At 36.0% G+C, this 15,167-nt stretch overlaps 1 protein-coding gene across 1 annotated transcript in view; it reads left to right on the forward strand.

The window, feature by feature from the left end:
• DUSP16 (dual specificity phosphatase 16) overlaps nt 1–15,167 on the forward strand; it is a 95,404-nt gene that overhangs the window by 62,512 nt on the left and 17,725 nt on the right. The window contains exon 4 of the mRNA XM_074269159.1: nt 10,150–10,313. Coding sequence (XP_074125260.1) covers nt 10,150–10,313 — 164 coding nt within the window. The remainder of the gene's footprint in view (nt 1–10,149; nt 10,314–15,167) is intronic.

The following is a 15,167-nucleotide window of genomic DNA, read 5'->3' on the forward strand; positions in this document are numbered from 1 at the left end:
TAAAATTATCTGATTATAGATTTAAAGAAAGGATCTTAGAAATCATTTCTTATCCAACCCTCTCATTTTATAGGTAAGATTTTTGAGGACCAGGGAGTCCCAGTACTTTGTCAAGGTCACAGAGATGTCCACAATTAAATTTAAATGTGCAAACAATTTATAAAGCAGAACCAAGATTCAAACAAATGGACCTTCTGACTACTACTGTCTGACTTCCATGAGTCTCCGTTTCTCATCTGTGACAATAGGGAATTTGGACTACATTTCTCATTTCCTCTCCAGTTCTAAGTGACTTATGATTTCTGGGGTTCCGTATCTGTTATTCTTTCTACAGCTACACACTGTAGAATCCAATCACTCCAATTCCAATGTTGTTTCAACTTCAGGAATGCTGTGGATGAGTTCTTTGTGAAATAGAAACTAATTTGGGCTTCTTAGGACAGAGAGTTATAGTCTGATCCAAGAAAATTATTCTTTATTCTAAATTATAAATTTTATGTAAGTGAATATATATATTCACTTAAAAAGATTCTATTGTAAGTTTTGAACAAATTGAAGCTAGATACTATTTGAGTAGTAGTGGGGATGAAGAGCTTATCTTAAAGGCAGATAAAAATTCAGTGAGGTTGCAACTACTTTTTAAAGTTTCAGGGAAAATAGGCAACCTCACTGGCAGATAATTAACAGAATGCACCATGAAGTACACATAGCAATGAATGAAAGGTCAGTGAGTGGAAAAAAATTGTCAGTGAAGGAGGATGTCAGCAGAATGGAATATTGTCATAGATAAGGATCAGGGAAAATGTAGTTAATTATTCCTGAGATAGTGTCTTTCCTAGGAAGTTACATCAATCCATTGCTAGGGGCATTTAAAGGTAGATTTTGACTCAATGAGGCTTAGTGTAGAAAACAGTGGTGCCCTGACTCCTTCAGAATATTAGATTACCTAAAGTTACCTGTGTTTTTATTCCAAATATAATACCATTGTTTAGCTAAATTCTTGTAAAACTTTCCATAAAACCTTTTAAATTAAGATTTGGGGAAAATGACATTCATTTCAGTTTTGTCTCCATAAACCAATATAAATTTCATCTCTTCTAGAGTTTATGTTTTCTGATAGAGGATGGTCTGAGAATAATTTTTAGAAAAGATTTCTTTTGGGGCAGTAAATGATACAGTGGGTAGAGCATTGGTCCTGGATTTGGGAGATCCTGAGTTCAAATGTGGCCTCTGACACTTAATACTTATTAGCTGTGTGATCCTGGGTACAATTGCCTTACCAAGCAAATAAATAAATAAAAGTCCCAAGATTTAAAAAAGGGAAGAAAGAAAAAAAGAAAAAACTCCTTTTGGACCTGATACTTGCTTAAAGCTAGGTAATATAGCAGATTTATCGCTGTTCTTAGAGTCAGGACCTGAATTCAAATTTCATCTCAGATACCTTTTAGTTGTGTTATCTTGGCTAAGTAATTTAATCTCTGTTTATCTTAGTTTCTTCCACAAAATGGGAATAATAATAGCACCTGCTTCCCAGGGTTGTTGTTAAGATCAAATGAGAAAAATTCTAAAGCTCTCAGCACAGTGCCTGGCACATAGCACTTTATAAATGTTAGCTATAATTATTGCTGTAATTATATTTCAGTGAGGCATTTGCAAACCTTGAAGCACTATCTATCATCTATCTATGTCTATCTATCTGTCTGTCTATACACACTAGCTATTGCTATGAATATGCTGGGCAACAGAGTACCTAAAAAAAAAAAAATCATTATCTATAAACCTCAGTTCACTAATGAATCTTCTTTGTCATTAATTTTAAGTACTCTAGGACAGAATTCCCATGTCGTCTCCTCAGTTATCTAATATTTACAGACCTAGATAATCAAAGCCTTTGGGAGGGTAACTTGTTAGTTTCTCAAGTCTTTCAAAGAGGAAAAGAAGTTTTTAGCAATTTCTCCATCCTGCACACAAGCAGAGAATCCCAGAATCTTAAGAACTGAAAGAGACCATTTCATCCAAATTGCAGCGAATCAAATTGACTTTTACATCTTCCCCAAGGTTGTGCTTAAAGGCCTTCAGTGAGGAGGAATCTGAGGCTCTCTCAGGCATCTCTTTCAGCTTTGAAATAGGGAGATCAGATTATTAAATTCTGCTTCTCCTAATCCTGCTCCCTTGAGGCAAAGCAAAAAATGTCCCATCTCTATTGCTCACGACATCCTTCCTTCATGGTTCTCATCTTGATATTTTTCTTTTCGTATAACTATGATCATTTTTTTAAAAAGAAATCTTCATAAGATTTATTTTTTAAAGTGTATATTAAATTTAACATGATGGTTCCCAGAGTGGCTTGCTTGTCTGTGTCCCTATCTATACTTTGTTCTTGTGCTGTTTTATATTAATATTTCATTCATAGACAGAATGAGGTCTATCGAAAAGTGTCCAGGGTGAGTATGTAAGCTATATGTAGTGAGGGTTAGTATCCCAAGTGCTATATTTTGTTTGGACACAACAGATTTTCCCCATCAGAACCCAAACAACCTCCCTCCCCCCCAACTACCAACTTCATTCTCTGATTTTTTTTTTTTTCCCCCCTGAGGAATTGGGGTTAAATGACTAGCCCAGGGACTCATTTGAACTCGGGTCCTCCTGACTTCAGGGCTGGTGCTCTATCCATTGCACCACCTAGCTGCCCTTCTGAAAATTGTTTTAACAAAACTACTTAACAGAATGAATGATGTCACTGTCATTTTCCATTTTACTATTTACTGATTATCAATAGATAGGAAGGATATGTGCTTTAACTTTGATAGTATCATATAATAATTGACCTTTGCATTAGACCTGAATTGTTGGCTTTCCTGGAGCTATTACATAAAAATTATTTTCCTCCCTTTCTTCTTCCCTTCCTCCCTCCCTCCCTCCCTTCCTTCCTTCCTTCCCTCTCTCCCTCCCTTCCTCCCTTCCTTCCTTCCTCCCTCCCTCCCTCCCTCTCTCCCTTCCTTCCTTCCTTCCTTCCTTCCTTCCTTCCTTCCTTCCTTCCTTCCTTCCTTCCTTCCTTCCTTCCTTCCTTCCTTCCTTCCTTCCTTTCCTTCTTCCTTTCTTTTCCTTTTCTCCTTCCCTTCCTCCTTCCTTCCTTCCTTCCTTTCTTCCCTTTCCCTTTTCCCTTCTCCTTTTTTCTTCCCTTCTTCCTTCTTCTGAAATCAACGAACTTTATTGATAGTTGAAAGCTGTTACCAGAGGCAGTTTTGGTATGGGACCTCCAAGTCCACCATAAGAAATACACAATGAGGATGAATATTCTCAGCCTAAAAGTCTGATGTCCCTAATGTACCATATATTGTTTGGGGGAAAAAATAAATTGTCCTATTGTCTACAGGACTAATAAATGAAGGAGATTTTCTGAATTGTCATAGGAGTTACTTTCTTTTTTCTTTTCTTTTTCTTTTTTTTAATTAATAGTTTTTTATTTACCAGATATATACATGGGTAATTTTACAACAATGACAATTGCCAAACCTTTTGTTCTAATCCCCCCCCACCTCCCTACCGGTTGACAGGTTGACCAATACATGTTCAATATGTTAAAGTATAAATTAAATACAATATATGTATACATGTCCAAACAGTTGTTTTGCTGTACAAAAAGAATCGGACTTTGAAATAGTGTACAATTAGCCTGTGAAGGAAATAAAAAATGCAAGCAGACAAAAATAGAGGGATTGGGAATTCTATGTAGTGGTTCATAGTCGTCTCCCAGAGTTCTTTCGCTGGTTCAGTTCATTACTGCTCTATTGGAACTGATTTGGTTCATCTCATTGTTGAAGAGGCCACGTCTATCAGAATTGATCCTCATATAGTATTGTTGTTGAAGTATATAATGATCTCCTGGTCCTGCTCATTTCACTCAGCATCAGTTGGTGTAAGTCTCTCCAGGCCTTTCTGAGATCATCCTTCTGGTCATTTCTTACAGAACAATAATATTCCATAACAATCATATACCACAATTTATTCAGCCAATCTCCAGCTTATGGGTATCCATGTAGTTTCCAGTTATAGGAATTACTTTCAATCCCTGTCTCTGATGTTGTATTTCTGAAATTGAAATTTGAAACCACATGTAGAACTTTACATTTATCTATATTAGAAGATTTAGATAAACTGATAAAAAGTGAAGTAAGCAAACCAAAAAAATAGTAAACATAATTTCTACAACTATGTCAATGGGGAAGATAAAAGTAATAAAATAATTGAAATGGAATCCATTAAAACTATAAGGATTAGTCTTGGGCCCCCAAAAAGAGAGGAAATGATTAACTTCCATTAACACTGCATAGAATGTCAGAGCTCTTTGATATGTTGCTTGGTTTTTTTGAATTTTTTTTTCTCTCTCTCTTTTTATAATAGGTCGTTCTTTCTGAGTAGGGGAGAGATATATTGGGAGCTGCAGGGGTTGGAAAATAAGGTTTTTTTTGACTTGTGGTTAACATGGCAATGTGAAAGGTCAGAGAGAAGCCCATTTCTCCCATATCAGCCCTGGTAACTAGGGACAGGACTTTTCAATTTCTATGGCAAAGACAAAGAAAATCTAAGAGACTTGGAAATGCCTAATTCCAGACCACAAAGAGATAGCCACATGCTTTTTCAACCCGTAGGCAAGTAGAGAGATCTTGCTGGGAAACCAGTGTGAGTGATGTGCCTGGAAGCTTGCAAAGTATGGGAGGAAGGTGATGGAAGCAGCCTGATCTACTGTCACTGGGGAGGAACCGCACTAGGGAAATTATCATGAGCATGTACATGATTGGGAAGCTGTCAGAGGCAGGTGTCCCAGAGGAGCCAAAACAGACTTTCACAAATGGCCCTGACACTAATCAGTGCTTTAAACCAAAGCTTCTTTAACTGTGGGTCATGAGCCCACACGTATATGGTTATGTGACCACAGTCACATAACTGAATGTGGAGGGGTCACGAAATTATGATTTATTTTTAATAAATATTTGATTTCTATACTTATTGTGTATACCCATATGCCGGGGGTTGCATAAAAATTTCTTAGGGGATTAGAGTCACAAGAAGTCCTGTTTTAAACAGAGGAAATGCAGGACATCATCAGCTTGAAAAATGTGGTGCCTGAAACCAAATTCTAACCCTGGCCTGTGAGAATGTAAACCAGAAACAGAATCACTTCTGATGGGTCAGTGCCCAGGGAGATTGGGTAAAAATAGTAGTCAAAAGAAATCTAGAACAGTGGGAAGGAGATAAATGAAATGTTTACATCCTAATAGAAGGAGACAAATTTTCCTTTAGAATCCTTCTATTCTAAAAAGTTAGAAAGGGAGTTAATGACTAACATTTGCCTATTATGAGAGGAAAGAAAATTAACAGAGTAGGGAGGAAGTGAGGAAGAAGAGGGAAAAACAACTTATTTCATATACACGGGATAGAACGCTCCTAGTATATGCTAAATAAGTGCTTTTTTTTCCTTATTAGTTCAAGAATATACAAATAAAGTTGCTTGCAACTGTCCAACTGAACCTTGGGTTTGTAACTTGGCTTCTTTTTCATTTGTAACTTTCTTCTGCCCTTCCTTTTATTGAGTTTTTAAAAGAGATTGTCTTGTTAGATTTTTTTGGAGTACTTAGGAAATAATGAAGAAATGTGGTGAGAGAAGACATCAAAGCCATAGAGTTTGAAAAGTTAAATACCAAAGAAATTAAATTAAGTTATAATTGAAAGAGCTGAGATCTGACTGTGGGGTTTATTAAAAGGGCCAGGCAGAAGAAGCTGGGAAAGTTTGCTTGTGTAATTAATTCTAAGAGAGCTAATCAGTGCTCAGAGAAGAAACATAATGCTCCAGTACAAAAAACCCAACTTCATAAATGCAGGATAGAGTAGGATGACTGACTAGCCATTTTTCTGAAAAAAGATTTGGGGATTTTAGTGAATTATAAGTTTAGGTTAAATCAACATTGTGATATAGTTAGCTTTTATACAACAGTAGAGCACATTAAGGTTTGTTACCTATGTCATCATATATGATCCCCACAACAACTCTATGAGGTAAGTATTATTATCTCCATTGTACAGAAGAGGAACTGAGATTAAAAAAGGCAATTTGCCTATTGCTATTGCTATTAAGTGAATGACTCCCAAGCCCAGTATGCTATTCACTCTACCACCCAGTTGCCCATAAATATGGCAGCCAGAAAAGCCTGTGCAAACTTGTACATCATTAAGACAGGAGTCAGGACTTAATACTCCCGCTGTGTTCTGCCCTTGTCAGAACACATCTGGGTACTGCAATTTAGAAGAAAATGGAGAAGCCATAGAATATTCATAATGGGATAATCAAGGTGGATGGTGAAGGGTTTGGAGGGAATTTCCTTGTAGGATCCTTTGAAGGAACTGGTGATGTGCAGTTGGAAGAATAGAAGACTCTAGGGGAACATAACAGCTGTCTGGGTATTTAAAGGCCTATAATGTGAAGGAGATATTGTTTTGTTTGACTTTACAGAGAATACTGGAACAAAAAGGCTAGTTTATATATAAAATAAGGATGAATAGGAAATAATTAAGAGGGAAGAAAGTAGAATTAAGAAGGGTTTGTTGGAGAAGTCTTTCTGTAGGTGAGATTTTAGCACTTAAAAGGAGCCAGCGAGGTCAGTAATTAGAATGAAGGAGGGAAAGTATCCCAGGCACAGGTGGACAGTGAAAGTTGAGGCTCAGATCTAGCCAATGGAATGTCATGTCACATGTGAGTGACCTAGCAAGCAGAAAAGGCCATTTTGACTGGATTCAAATAAACACAAAGGGGAGTACTAATAAATGGAGGATGGAAACAAAGGTGGAGCCAGGTTGTAAGGAGTTTTAAAAACCTAAACAGAGGTAAAACCTACAGTAAAAAGGTCCACTGGGATTTATTGAATAGGGATATGGTCAGGCCTGCTCTTGAAGAAAATCATATTTGGCAATGTATATAGAGTGGAATGGATTGGGGAGGATCTCAAGGCAAGTGCTTATGTTAATACCCTTTACAAATTGATGAGTTATCTGAAGGTGAGACATTTTCTCAGCAAGATAGTTCAGTCTGTAATTTTTCACATAATAAAAACTCACATTTATATAGTACTTTAAGATCTGCCAAACACTTTCATAACAGCCCTCTGAGATCATAGTACAAAATGGTATTCCTATTTAAAAGATAGGAAAACTGAGACTTTAATAGGTGAAGTGGCTTGCCCAGCTAATAATAAATATATGAAGCAGGGTTTCTGATAACAAATTTAGAGTGATAGCCACATTCTAGGAATGCGAATTGAATGCTGTGCTATTTAGGATGTCAAGCATATTAAGCATAGGGTCTTGGAAAAGAGAAAATCCAAACTTTTATAGGACAAACAAGGAATATCTTAGAGCTACTTTTGAGGAATGCATAAATGAAAAGTTATTGCTTTTTTGATCAGTTGCCAATTAATGCACATATTTAAGGTTCAAACTTTTCAGAATATAACATAATTACCAGAAACTCAGTGAAGACCTCCTTTATCATTTGATTTAGCTGAGAATGCTTCTGAAATATAGTTTATTTTTATAGCAATCAGATATAGTATTTAGTGGACAAATATTGCTAATTATTTTTGGTAGATAAGTGAAAAACAAGACTCAGAACAGTTCCTAGGTAAGATCACACAGCATTATCACTTCGGAAACAGAATTAGAAAGAATTCAGTTTTCTTGATTTCTAGTCCACAAACCTTCCCACAAAGCTACAGTGTACTTTAAATAATTAGGATCTGTCAACACTCTTCTGAAGTATCTTGCAATGTGAACACAAGAGCCCAGGTATCAGTGGTGATTATGGTAATCTTGACTGACAGCCAGGGGAATCCCAAATACTTAACTTTCTATTTTCTTCCCTCCCAACCTCCCTTCCACACACACACACACACACACACACACATTATAGATTTGAGGACAGAAACAAATTTATGAATGTAGGACTGGAATATATCTGCCTGCACCTTTGAAATGAGAAATGTTAACATTATGGTAGGAAATGTTTTGCTTTCATTTTAACCTAGATTTAATTCACATTTTTCTAATGTAGCAACAGAATTGGCAATAAATTAGATTATATCAGATTATAGCTACATTTTATGTATCACATATTATTTGCTATTGATTTTTAACTTTACTTTGGGTTTCTACTTGGTCTTAGAAACAAATGCAGATTGAAGGGGATGCGGGTGAGAGCAATGAATATAAGTCTAGACTATTATAGAGGATTTTGTACTAAGATGGTCCCCTGAACTGGAGGCAGTCTGAGTAGTTCTCCTATACCTACTCTAGTAAAACCTTAAAGTTCTCAACATACCAAATAACCAACTAGTGGTCCAATGATCTTCAGCAAGTGCCATTTTCCACCCTAACACTAAATAAAAAGTCAGGAATAACAGAAGAACCCCTATTTCCTTATACCCACTCTCTCTTCCTCCTCAGCTCATTTTCTCCCAGCAACTAGTAGTAGGACCAGCCCACACAGCCAGTGCAGAACTATTGGATAACACAGTACTCAGATTTGGATATCCCAGATCCTAGAGCTTTGGGGTCCCTAATACTCTGTCCTAAAATAACAGAGAATGCCCTGAAATTAAAACCTAATCCCAAGAGGAAGAAGTCAGCACAGGAACTTAAGGGACCCAGAGTAAGATCAAATAGGGCCAGCCACCCCACCTGAAAGTGCTACAGTGTGTAAAACATTACTTGGGCACAAAGCCCCAATTCAAAATCTGAATAAGAGTAAACACCAAATCAGTATTAAAAATTATTTAAAATTTAACTCTGTAACAGCTTCCCTAGCCCCTTCCCCCAAAAAAATCCAATATATTTTTCCTACAAGGACTATATGAATACCAAGAATAAATGTAGCCAGTCCTTTTTTTTTTTTTTAATGAAATAAAAACTTTCAGGAAAGAATTAGGAGAATAGACAACTAAAAATGATATTGGTAAATGAACTCCCTGAACCAAACTGAAATCATTGACTCCATGAGACAAACAAGAAATATTAGAACAAATTTTTTTTAAACATCTGAAGAAAATGTAAGCTATCTGATTTTTTTTTAATGGACCTGAAAAAATGAATCACTGAACTCCCTGAAAACCATTATTTAACACCCTCATCCTTACCCCCCAAAAGCCTATTTATTGTATTTTGAGCAACCATAATTGCAAATTACCCAGGAAAACCAACACTAAGAACATTCCAGAGCTACAATATTAGAGAAAAAAGTACTTCAAATATTTTTTTCCTGGGCATTTGGGGATAATATAGGGGAAATAAATAGTCACCAAGGAAATAAACTTCCTAATTCTGAAGAGGTGAAGAGGAAGAACTAAAATCTAAGACATAATTTTGGGTAGCCTTAAACAACTAGGGAATAGCTAAATAAATTGTAATATATGAATACAATAGAATATTTTAAAATGACCAAAGATTTTAGGAAATCTTGGGTAAAGTGAAGAGAGAAGTAAAAGGTTTGCATCAAATGATACTCTTGGCCTTTCTAGTGTTTTCTGGTTTTTGTTTTTTGTTTTGTTTTTGTTTTTTGAAACCACAGGGAAAAAAAAAACACAAAGAGATACAGAAAGAAGGCAAGAAAGAAGGATAATTCTGAAAGTATGGGTAGATTATACTGGATTGCTCACTGTTTCAGGGAGGTAGAATAGAATTTGGAACTCAAAACTTTTTTTAAAATACTAAAAATTGTTTTAACATATAATTGAGGGAAATTTTTTCAATTAAATTTTTAAAAATTTTAGAAATTACAGGTAGAATTTATTATATAAAAAATTGAATAATATGAATAGTATTGAGTCAATTTCACATAAAATCCCCCTTTTTTGTATTCTGCTGTGTATATGAAAATGCTTTTTTATGGGGATTGAAGTTCAGAATAAAAAATAGTGTGACATGTTTGGCTTTTAAAAATATACATATTCATGCTAGCCTGGTGCTAGGATCCAGGAAATCAATTCAGCATATTAACTTATATCTGTGTGATATTTTTTTTCTCTATTTTGAAACAGAATGCAGACTTCCTATTTGCACATGGCATAACCATTGTATGACAAAATAAATGTTTGTTTCCAGGTGGGTTTGATGAATTCTCCCGTTGTTTCCCTGACCTCTGTGAAGGAAAATCTGCTTTGGTCCCTACTTGCATTTCCCAGCCCTGCCTACCTGTCACCAACACTGGGCCAACCCGAATTCTTCCAAATCTTTATCTGGGCTGCCAGCGAGATGTCCTCAACAAGGTGGGTACTTCAAGAGCATCCTTTGATAGCTGGGGATGATAATGGCATCAACCTCCTACTGTTGCTGTGAGGATCAAATGAGATCACTGTAAAGTCAGCTCTGCAAAAATATTAGTGAAGTGAGTATTCTTACTGACTAAAAATTTCATGGAGTTTCAGAAGGGACACCTGAAACCCAAAGAGGAAATACAATCACTCGTGATTATTTTTCATGATCTTGTTGGGATGTTGGATTTGGATGTCATAATGTCATGATCAAGTTTAGTCATGTTCTTATGCTGCATTTTTTTTTCTGGGAAGTAAATTGTAAGCTCTTGATTGCTCTTTTAAGAGAGGGAGGAGGACAAAAGGAAAGCCAGCACTTAGGTGTTCTGTTGGTAGTTAGCCTGTCATAGTTTTCTAAGAGTCTGACACTTTCTCCATACTTGCTGAGTCTTTGTACTAAAAACAATTTGACGCTGCTTCAGACATGAGTACTTGAGAGCTGTGAGGACCAGAACGGGAGCAGCTACAGCAGTTTTGCTCAGTGGTTAGAGTGTGATACAGAATGATTTCTGAAAAGATCAGGGATATCAAAGCCTCCTGTCTAGAGCAGCCAGTTGCTCTGGAGACATGGTTTTCCTAACACATAAGTATGTATGAATCTAGGTTTATGAGTGCACTCTATAGGCTCTGTGCCCAGTAAATATTTTATGTTTAAGAGTCGGTGGTGTCATTATGACTGATTTTTGTGTAAATGGGAAGCACACCAGTGGGAATAAAATATCTTCAATAGAGAGGAGTATATTACCCCCACCCCAGGGTTATCCCTTTGGAACCTGAGAGTTGAACAGTTGCCACATGGACATTCCTTTTGAGAACACTGTCCTAACCTATCAGAAATGAAGTATAGGTGGGCTACCTAAGCCAGCCCTAGCCTAGAGAGAGACTCTAGGGGGAGCTGGTGCCATGCTAGGGCTCCATATCTTTTCTCTCATTTGGCCATCTCCAGCTATAATGCCAGTACCATACATTGCCCCCATTCTGAAGCCTTTAGGTGTTTGTATAAACAGATCAATTCCCCCCCCCCCCATCAAAATTAAGATAGATAATTTTTTTAATCCCATTGGTTTGCTTGGATTCAGATTCAGAGAGATAAAATAAAATAGAAATTTGTTGCAGAACATTAAAGTGGTACTCACAGAGATAACACTTCTTAATGAAGGCTCAGGGCTCAGTCCACTACAGATTCAGGTTATCTTAACTTGAACTAGGCCCTTGCTACTGTACTTGAGTACTCACAATTAACTATGATTAACTCACAGAATCTGAAAATTCACTGGTCAACCCATACTATGACAATCTTCATTAAGGAGGAAGTAATTGAAGCAGCCCTTTCCATTCTTGCACAGCTCTTTGTTGGATTATTTTTCCTTAACATTAAGCTGGAAGTTAGGCCGTTATACAGTTTTGCAGCTTTTAAAGATAAATACTATATAAATGCTTCTTTTTGTTTTTAATAATAGCTTTTTATTTTCAAAATGCATACAAAGATAATTTTCAACATTTACCCTTGCAAAACCTTATGTTCTACATTTTTCTCTCTCCTTCCCCCTCTTCCCTCTCCCCTCGATAGCAAGTAATCCAATATAGGTTAAACATACCTATACATATTTCCACAATAATTGTTTCCTCTTTTCCCTTCTTTTTTTTTTTTTTTTTTTCTTTGCAATACTATTCCCTGCCCCTTATTCTGCTGGCTAGTATGCCTTGTTGTACTCCCTCTAGTACCTCTTCTAAATATTCTTGTTTTTCCTCCAGTCCTCAAATTCACCTTCCATCTCCTTTCCCTGCTAGCAGATGACTTCACCTCTTATTTTCCTGGGATGTATGAGGCCATCTATTATCCACTCTCCCCCATATATCAAACCACACCTTTTCTTTTGTTCCAGTCTCAGCCTTTCTCTTTGCTAAAATGAAGAAACTTGACTCTGCCTTCGAGTCTAGCCTCTCCTCTTAAAGCTTGCTCTTTTGATCATTACCTCATTTATTTTCAGCCTCTCCCTCCTTACTACTGACTCCTTGCTTTCTTTACACTTCCAGCCTCCTACTAGTAGAGCCCTGCGGATTCTCCTAAGATCATGGCTATTGTTTCTTTCCTTAGGTTCATAAGGAGATGCTGTTGTAAATATCAGATCATCAGATATGTTTGTAAATTAAATTTCCCCTTTTAGTTAGTCTCCATCCCTAAGGAGGACCTAAGAAAAGCATTGTGGAGTAGTGAATGGAGTATCGCTCTTGAAGTCAAGAGGACTCAAGTTGACTTCTTGCAGCTGACACATTACTAGCTTTGTGACCACAGGCAAATTCATTAATCATTCAGTGCACCAGTCAGTTTTTTTAAGATTATAACTTATAGATACTTTTTTGTTTGCTTTTTATTTGTTCCTATGCTTTTATTTTTATTTTTATTTTAATAGCATTTTACTTTTCCAAAATGCATGCAAAGATAGTTTTCAACATTTGCTTTTGCAAAACCTTGTTAGACACATTGTTGATAAGTATTCGTAGAAAGAGTTTCCATAGTGGGAATTTCCAATGTGGATGAAATCCTACCTAGCTCAGGACCAAAAAAAATAAATAAATAGGAAGAAGGAGAAGAGAAAAACAAGCATTTATATAGTACTTAAAAAAATTATCTCATTTATCCTCATTATGACCCTGGAAGATAGATACTGCTATTATTGTCTGCATTTTACAGATAAGAAAAATTAAGGCAAGTAGAGGGTAAATGATTTGCCTAGGATTATACAACTAGTAAATGTCTGGATCTGGATTTGAACTTAAGTATTCCTGACTCCAGATCCCATACTCTTTCCATAGTCACAAAAAGTAAATTATATCATGTTTTTTCCTTGTTCTCATCCTGCTCAGGAATTATAAACTACTAACATACATATATCCATACACCTCCCTATTTACATGCATGAAAACATATGCATACAGACAAAAGCACAGATATTAAATGAATTAAGATGCAGCCAAAAGAATGGATAAGAAGACTTTTAGAGGGAAGGAGCTTGCCAGACCTGTGATTTCCTTGGTGCAAGGAAATCATAGTATGGAAGTTTCCTCTGCCCATATAGGTCAGCACCTTCTCTGTGATTTACAGTCTTAGAAAATTTCCTAGAACCCTGAGAAGATAAGTGACTCAGTGACATGGTTACACAGATTTGACCTTAGAAATTCCAATTGCAAAGTCAGACCTCTCACTATGTCACTGTCTTGGGAGTAGTGGAAAGATGATAATTTTCTAAGAAAGCTATCAAGTTGTTTTATCTCCCCATCTCCTCACAGATGTTTGTGAAAATATCCTCAGAGTACTTGTAAATTTTGGGATCCAAAGGCTTTTGCCTTTGGGCTTATTTGGAGTAAAAATATGAAATGCTTTACAAAGAACTTATAAAGACATCTCCATTGCTTCTTGAAGAGTAGATTTTTCTGAAATAAATGTCTGTTCATAAAAATTGATATTTTAAAGTGTTAGAAATTGTACTATTCTAAGATTCAGTTATTTGGTACTGTTAGGAGAATATTTGTATTAAAAATATCCAGGAAGAGAAGTTGGTCTACAGTGTTGAAGGCAGAAGAATGGGGTTGAAAAAAGAGCATAATATTTGGCAATGCAGAGATCATTAGTTTGGACATGGTTAGTGAGTGAATTTATTTCATTTGACTATATATATTTGTTACAAGAGTCTTATTTTTCTTTTTTTAGTTCAAGGCCAGGGGAGGGAGGGAATATTTTATTAATTGAAAAATTAAATGAAAAAGAAAAGGATCATTGATAACTTTGAAAATATTAATTATAAAGTCAGAATCAGACTGCAAAGGGATAAAGGGTTAGAACAAAGAAAGTGGAGATAACATCCATAAATCATGTTTTTTAGGAGTTTGAAAGGGAAGTGAGACAAAATAATGGAGGAGAAGGTTGGATTTATTAAAAATAATTTTTAAAGGAAGGGAGAGACTTGGCATCTCTAAAGTAGAAAAGAGACTAGCTGAAAAGTAGTTGAAGATTAAAGGGAAAAGAAGATGTAGTAAAAATAGCCTTTTAGAGAAAATAGGAGGGGATATGCAAAAGTAGCTAACCTTGACAAGAAGATAAGGAGGGAGTTGAGATTATTTCAAAGGATTTTGAGATGAAGAGATGGGGAAAAGAGAAGCTCTTATTTAATAGCCCCAACTTTCTCAGAAAAGAGAAGTTTAAAAGCTTATTCTGTTTAAACTACAGTGAAAGAAGCATTGTGACCAGGACCAGATTTCTCCTATGTATATCCTGACCTTAGACCTCATTGGAAGTATTGGGGTCAGCCCTGGATATCACCATTTTGGAAGAGCAGTGATTGATTGAAAGCAAGAGTGTGCTGCTGAGAGCTGATGGTTAAATTTTTCATTCGAGTCAAATTAAATTTTTCATTCAGGTCAAATCATGAATGCTACAAATCAGGGCTTAATTAGTTGTTTTGTTAAAAGTTAAATAATATGGATTAAACTTAAAAGCATAATAAAAGTATTTTGGGAAGGGAATTGGGATGAGAGGGATGATAGCTGTTTTCAAGTATTTGAAGATCTGCATAGAGAAAAAGGTTTAATATTTGTTCTGCTTTGTACTAGAAAATAGGAACTAAGAACATTGGCTAGAAGTTGGAAAAATGTTTTTAGACTTGATGTAAATAATAATTTCCTAGACTAATATGAACTGATGAGTGAAGTGAGTAGAACCAGGAGAACATTGTATACTTTAATAGCAAGATTATGTGATGATCAGCTATGATAAACTTAGATCTTTTTAGCAATAGTGATCCAAGACAA

Source organism: Sminthopsis crassicaudata, chromosome 5 (assembly GCF_048593235.1).
Source record: "Sminthopsis crassicaudata isolate SCR6 chromosome 5, ASM4859323v1, whole genome shotgun sequence".
Lineage (NCBI taxonomy): Eukaryota > Metazoa > Chordata > Mammalia > Dasyuromorphia > Dasyuridae > Sminthopsis > Sminthopsis crassicaudata.